The 6,213-nt window shown below is 65.1% G+C and overlaps 1 protein-coding gene across 1 annotated transcript in view; it reads right to left on the reverse strand.

Moving 5' to 3' along the window:
* Window positions 1-5,657, reverse strand: part of MLPH (melanophilin) — a 31,141-nt gene extending 25,484 nt beyond the window's left edge. The window contains exons 1-2 of the mRNA XM_054570389.1: window positions 5,551-5,657; window positions 1,365-1,497 (exon numbers count right to left, since the gene is read on the reverse strand). Of these exons, the coding sequence (XP_054426364.1) occupies window positions 1,365-1,474 (110 nt within the window). The 5' untranslated portion in view covers window positions 1,475-1,497; window positions 5,551-5,657. The remainder of the gene's footprint in view (window positions 1-1,364; window positions 1,498-5,550) is intronic.
* Between the last annotated feature and the right edge of the window lie 556 nt (window positions 5,658-6,213).

A 6,213-nucleotide genomic window follows, 5' to 3' on the forward strand; every position in this document is an offset into this window, starting at 1 on the left:
CGTGAGACCAGGGACAAGAACGCTCCACGGGCCTCGGCAGCCCCGCCGGAACGGCCCTCTGAGGCAGATGTGACCAAGCGGAGGGCCCTGGAGGCTGCCCTGGCTATCGGGGTGGGCCCGTGCGCCACGGGGAGGGGGCGGGGAGCCGGAAAGAGAGCTCGGCGAAGGGCAGTGACGGAGCCGGCTGGAGGGTGCTCCCGGGTGGGACGGACAGGGAAACGGGGTTTCCTGAGAGGCCCCAGGAGGAGCGCAGCCCCGCCCCCCACCTCGTGTTAGCTCTTCGAGCTCCAGAGCCACGGGCACGCCTGTGTGTTTAAGTCGCTGCATAGGCAGCAGCTACAGCAGCCGAAGGAAACAGGCACAGACGCCATCTGCACGGTGAGAGCTCCTGTGGCCGCGGCGCTGGGCTTTAGCCCAGGGTGTGGGGGCCCCCTGGCCGCGCGAGGTCTAGGAGGCAGTCCAGCCCCGCCCCCGCTGCCCGGGCCCACTGCGCCTTTTCCAGGTGAGCGGGCAGCTGCGTCCTCTCAGCTGTTCAGGCCCTGACCTTGGAGTCACCTTTGACTCCTCCCACACTCTCCACCCCACACCCAACACGTGGACAAACTCGTTGGCTCCGCCTCCAAACGCAACTGACCACGTCGGGAACCCACGCCCTGAGAGGCAGGGGCCGGGCCCGTGGTCCTTTGCTGGGTGGCCTGCAGGGTCTCAGAGGCTGGCCCAGGGCGCGTGGGCGCCAGGGGACCCGCCCGCTGCCGCCCGCGACCTCCCCTCCCTGCCCTGCCTGGAGCGCCCGGCTGCCGCTCCTGGCTACCGCTCGCGCCTCCTCGAGACTCTGCTCAGGCGTAGCCTCCTTCTGCACAGGCCCCCCGGTCCACGGCGAGCCCCAGAGAGGCACCCAGGGGCCCAGCAGAAGCGGACATTGGCGGGCGGTTGGGGAGGAACATGCAGGCGGATGGGAGGCAAGGCTGCTGGTGGGCTTTAGCTCCGCCTCAGGGTGGGGGACAGGGTGCCACCCATGCTACCGGGAAGGAAGACGGGCCAGCCTCGTCCCACACCCCTCGAGTGTCGCATTCAGGGTGTGCCCACATGGGTCATCTTCACCCCTTGATCACCTTCAGCTGCTCTGTTCTTGTAAGGCTGAGGCCCAAGCATCACCCAGCTTGGGGATGATGACACCTTGGAAGGTGGATCAACTTGCAATAAAACTATTCAGGGACTGCCTGAGAGTCAGGCAGCCTCATTTCCATCGTGAGGCGGCTGAGGCCAGAAGGGGAGACGTCCCGCAGCACCGGGCCGCCCCCAGCCCAGCACCGCTCACCGCCCAGCGAGCCCCGCCCTGGCGTGCGCTCAGCCCCAGCACTTACTCCAGCCTTTCCTCTTCCTTCCGCCTGAGCTCAAAGTCCCGCTGCACGACTTCCCAGACGTGCCTGGCCTCTTCATCCGTGAGCTTGGAAAGGTCCAGCTTCTTCCCCATCTCTGCTCCTCGGCGGGTCCCACCTGGGAGATCACAGGACCGCAGCGTCAGCCGGGCAGCCCCGGGCGCCGGCTAGCTCACCACGCGCCAGGCTGCGCCCAGAGCGCCGCGTTCCCAGGCAGCCGGCCTGCACCTGGGTGAGGCGTTTCCTAAAACGGGCAAACAAATGAACGTCCGTGTAGAATTCCCACACCCTGGTTTTAAAAGGGCTCTGCTTCCCGCGCCTTGGACCTCGCACCTTTAGGCACAGGGTCCCTTATTCTCTTCCTTTTGCGGAAGAAGCGACTGTGATGGCAAGGACAGGACGGCTCCGTCCCCCGCCCTAGGGTCAGGCTTCGTGATGAGAACCCCCAGTGCGATCCTGGGGAAACGCTCCGTTTGGATGCCGTTTGCTGTGGGTGACAAAGCTTGCTCGCCGCCCGGTGACTTCGGCAGATCTTCCCTGGGGCCTGAAATCTGTCTTCCCGGGAACGTCCGGGAAGGGGTCCCATCTGCCTGCTGTCACAGGGTGGGGGGCTTCACGTCACAGGCCAGGCGTCCCGGCCCTGTGAGCGGCTCCCCGCACCCGCGGCAGCAGAGCGGCACGTGCTCTGCGCCAGGAATGTGCATCCATTTGTGCATAAGAGGTTAATTAGGAACCGTGACATTTTCTGAGCAGCACTCAGATGCCGTTTGAGATGGAAGTTTCCACAGAGATCCCGTGGCTGTCAACTAGAATGTTCCCTGGCTTGTCCCTTACAACGGGTGCGAAATCGCTTACATTTTTGGCCCAACCCTCAGCCCCTCCCCCCGCGGCGCAGGGGGACGATGGGCGCTGCATCTGGAGGGAGCCCTGAGCGCCCAGACCGCCCCCGTCTTGTGGGCAAGAGAACTGAAAAACAAAGCGGATTTTTGATGCTCCCTGGAGCACACGGTTTCTGGGTTTTAAAACGTTGGAACAAAAAGTTATCTGATGGATGACTGGGCTTTATTCAGTTTTGTTTTGTTTTTTTACCACTTTTGGAAAAAAAAAAATTGTATCCTAAGAAGGGTATTCATTGAAATTCTATTTCCAGAGCAGACAAGAGCACCGTGACCGTCAGCTGAGCGTGACCTTCCCTCTCAAGGGGACGAGGCCCATGCTGGCTCCTGGCGGCCCGGAGCGAGACCAGCCAGGACCATGCTGAGAAGGGACCAGCGGCGGGCACGGCAGAGAGGCCCACAGCCCGCTCCGCCCCGCCCCGCGCCCACAGGAACCGCGGCGTAATGTTCCAGCACCGGCCTGCGCGCTCGCTCCCACGATGGCCCCGAGTTACTACGGAAAGCGACACATGTCCACTGTGCTCGGTTTAGTACCGCCAGTGACGAGGGGACACACACCGGGAAACATACGCCCCATGTCGCTCAACCAAGGCCAGGCCGCTGCTACTTTGTGGGCCACACGTCACCTGAAAAGTTGTACCCAAGCGCTGCGTTTTGGTTCCGGCCCAACCCTGGGCTGAGCGGCAGGGGCAGCGAGAGCTGGGAGGGCTGGCTCATGTCGCAGAGCCGGCTCACAGGAGGCTGTGCCAGGCGGGGTGGGGGCCGTGCTCCCGGGGGGCCTGTCCCGAGGACGGCGGGTGGGGGCGGGGGAGGGGCGACCCACGGCGTGGCCTCCCCTGCTGTGACCGAAGCCTCCCATTGAGTGGGTGAACAAAACGCTTAAGCCTCTCTGAACACCATGTTTAGAGAAACAGTCTTCCACTGAATGAAGAATACGTGTGACCTCGGCATTTAAAATGCACACACCGGAAGTCCGTGGGCATTTCGGGGACGTGTTGCGGGCACCCCGTCTGGCTCGCCTCGGGCTCGGATGCCGCAGGAGCTGGCAGGGCCGGCCCCCCACCAGGCCCAGCCACGCCGCGGGACCATGCACGTGGCCTCGGGGAGGGGACAGCCCCGTGGCCCATCACGCTCCCACCCGCCGCCCCCTGCTGCCTTGCCCAGCGAGGCCCCGCGTCCTCCTGGCCCCCTCACCCACAGCTGGCAAGGGCAGGCGGTGCGGGGGGACCCTCCTGGGGCGCGTGTGTCGGGGGGCGGAAGGCACGCACTGGGCTCTATCTGTCCTCATTCCACTGAGGACAGATAACTCCTAGTCATGAGCTTCCTGAACAGAACACTTCCCCTTTGCGCTGCTCGGCCACTGCCCGCCAGCCTTCCCAGGCACGGGGCAGCCGTGACAGAGAACCGAGGGGCCGCCTCGGCGGGGGACGGCAGGAGACAGGCAGCGGAGCTGGTTTTATAAAGTGAATACCCAGGGCCCAGGGGGCTGAGATTCAGTCGTATGTCACCTTTACTGTTAAAGATTCGAGTTCCTATTTTGGCCAAATTAAAGAGACATCTGGGCGAGGCTTCCTCCTTCGTGACGCTTGGCCGGACCGCGTGTTGGGTGGGCTGGAACGATGGTGAGGGGTGGTCACCCCTGAGCGAATAAAACCGCGAAGCCCGTCGGACTCCCTGACTGAAGGCCCTGCTGACGCGGGACCCGGGCCTCGGGGGCTGTCTGTGCCGACAAGGGTGCGGGCACACTCCTGGGGGAAGGCCGGCCGCCAGCTCTGCGTTCACCCCGAGGTGTGTCCCAAACGCTGCCCCCAGAGCCGGGCCTGCTGCCCACCGGCGGGAGCCCGCCCCCAGCCCTCGTCCGCTGCAAAAGGGGCCCTTTCTGCCAGACGCCCCCCAGCCCCCGCCGCAGGTGCACCACTGGGCGGGCGCTCCGCAGCCTGCCGACCGCCCGCCCGCCCGCCCTGCCAGGTCCCTCGTTCACACGCGGACCCAGGTCCTGCATTTGCCTCAGCCCACGGCCAGGACGGGCCCCAGGCCGAGGCTGCAGGCCCAGGGCGGGGCTGAGTTGGGAGCTGGCTTCCCCTCACCAGCCGGGCCTCGGCCTCCCCATTGTTCCGCGGCCGCGCTCCGTGACCCCCGGCCCCCTGCAGCCCTGTATGAGGCCAGGGGGTCAGAATTGACGGAGGCGGGGGTGGTTCTAAGAGGAGGAGGAGCTGGGGGCTCTTCCTCCAGAGGTCGCTTCTGCAAAGAACAAGACAGTCAACCTCATGAAGGCCGAACCAGCCACACGAGCTGCACCACATTGTCGTTCAAGGCCGCCAGGGTCCCCTTTCCCATCAGCCTGCTTTATCGCCCTCCCGCCAGACCCCCTCCGCCGGTGGTGGTTTCTCAGTCCCCGAGGCTCATCGTGCGCCTGGCGCTGCCCCGCCCGTGTGCCAAGGCCGCTGCGCGGCCGCCCATGGTCTGCAGGCTCCGGCCCCTCCCTGGACCTCACGTCATGGGCAGGGCCCGCCGGTGCCGTTAGGGGGCTCCTGGGGGCCTCGCCTCCCCCCAAGGCCACTCCAACTTCTCAGAAAGAAGTGTGTGAGATTAAAAAAAAAAACGCTAAAAAAAAAGAAAAACAATATAAAGGCCCCAACCCACCTGAAAATGAAGTGGGGTTTTCAGTATTGGGGTGCGATCCGAGCCTATGGAATCCTCGGGGATTTATAAGGAGGGTTAGCTCGGCCATTGCCCTCAGACCCCCGACCCCTCAATCTCTACAACACGGTAGGTGGGCCAGGAGGGGCCTGGCTGCAAACAAGATGATTCCAATAAAAGCGGGGCTCCTGGATGCCCAGAGGGGGGCCGGGAAGCCTCCTTCCAAGCCAGGACATCCTCCCAGCTGGGACCCCAAGGACTGCAGGGCAGCCAGCCCAGGGAGAAGCCGCCCAGGGAGAAGCCGCCCAGGGAGAAGCCGCCCAGGGAGAACCCTCCCAGTCTGCAGCTCAACCTGCCTGCAGACCCACAACAGGGCTTCTGACAAAAAGCAGAGCTTCCCTCAAGACCTGCCGCCTGAGGACTGATCAGAGTAGGCAGGTGAAGTCTGAGGTTTGTGGCTCTGGGGGGGCAGGACAGGATTTCCTCGCCAGCCTGGAGCAAGGGGGGGCGGTGGTTACTGGGGGCGTTTCTGCACCAGCAGAGGTGCGCACATCTCCACAGACCGTCCCTGAGCCCGAGTCTCCTGTCCTGGGCACTACCAGTGCCCCACCGGTTCCCCTGCTCGCAGCACTTACCGACTCTTTCCCCGGGCGTGCGTGCGGGCCCTGCTTCAGCAGAGGCTGGGCGTCGGGTTAGAGCGCGCTAGGGCAGCAGGGCGCAGGGCGCAAGGCAGGAGCTCCTGACTGCCTCGGCCTGGCGGGCAGCGGGCGAGACCTGGTGCTGCCCGCCCGGGTCACGTGGGCTGCGCCCCGCCCAGCTCCTGGAGCGCGGGCACCTCGGGGTGCCGGGCCAGGAGGAAGGGCGCGCGCCCCGGTGCCCGCGCGGGAGGCGCCGGTGCAGGAGAGAGTTCCCGGCTCCTCGCCCCTCGCCCCAAGCCAGCTTCGGGGAGAAAGGCGGCGGCTGGGCGGGGTGGGATGAGCCCGCACCTGGCGAGTGGCGCAACTTTGCCGGGTGATGCTGCGGGACGGTCCTGCCCTTGGTGCGATGGGACCCCCTTGTCTGAATGCTCCGGCGGCAGGCTCAGTACCTCGTTAAATTCCCATCCCGGCTCTGCAGGGAGAACACCCTTCACTCCGGGTTTACAGATGGGAAACTGAGGCTTGGAAACGAGCCTTAGCCAAAGCGACGGACTAAGTAGTAACACCAACTGGGAATGGGGCTTTGAGCCAGGGTTTCCTCGCGCAGGTCCCGTGCCCCTCCCCGCCCTCCTCCCTGCCTGGCATCTGGACGCCCCTGGA

The sequence above is a fragment of the Pteronotus mesoamericanus genome, unplaced genomic scaffold (genome assembly GCF_021234165.1).
Source record: "Pteronotus mesoamericanus isolate MK-2021 breed Mesoamerican mustached bat unplaced genomic scaffold, CSHL_Meso_final contig_1018, whole genome shotgun sequence".
Lineage (NCBI taxonomy): Eukaryota > Metazoa > Chordata > Mammalia > Chiroptera > Mormoopidae > Pteronotus > Pteronotus mesoamericanus.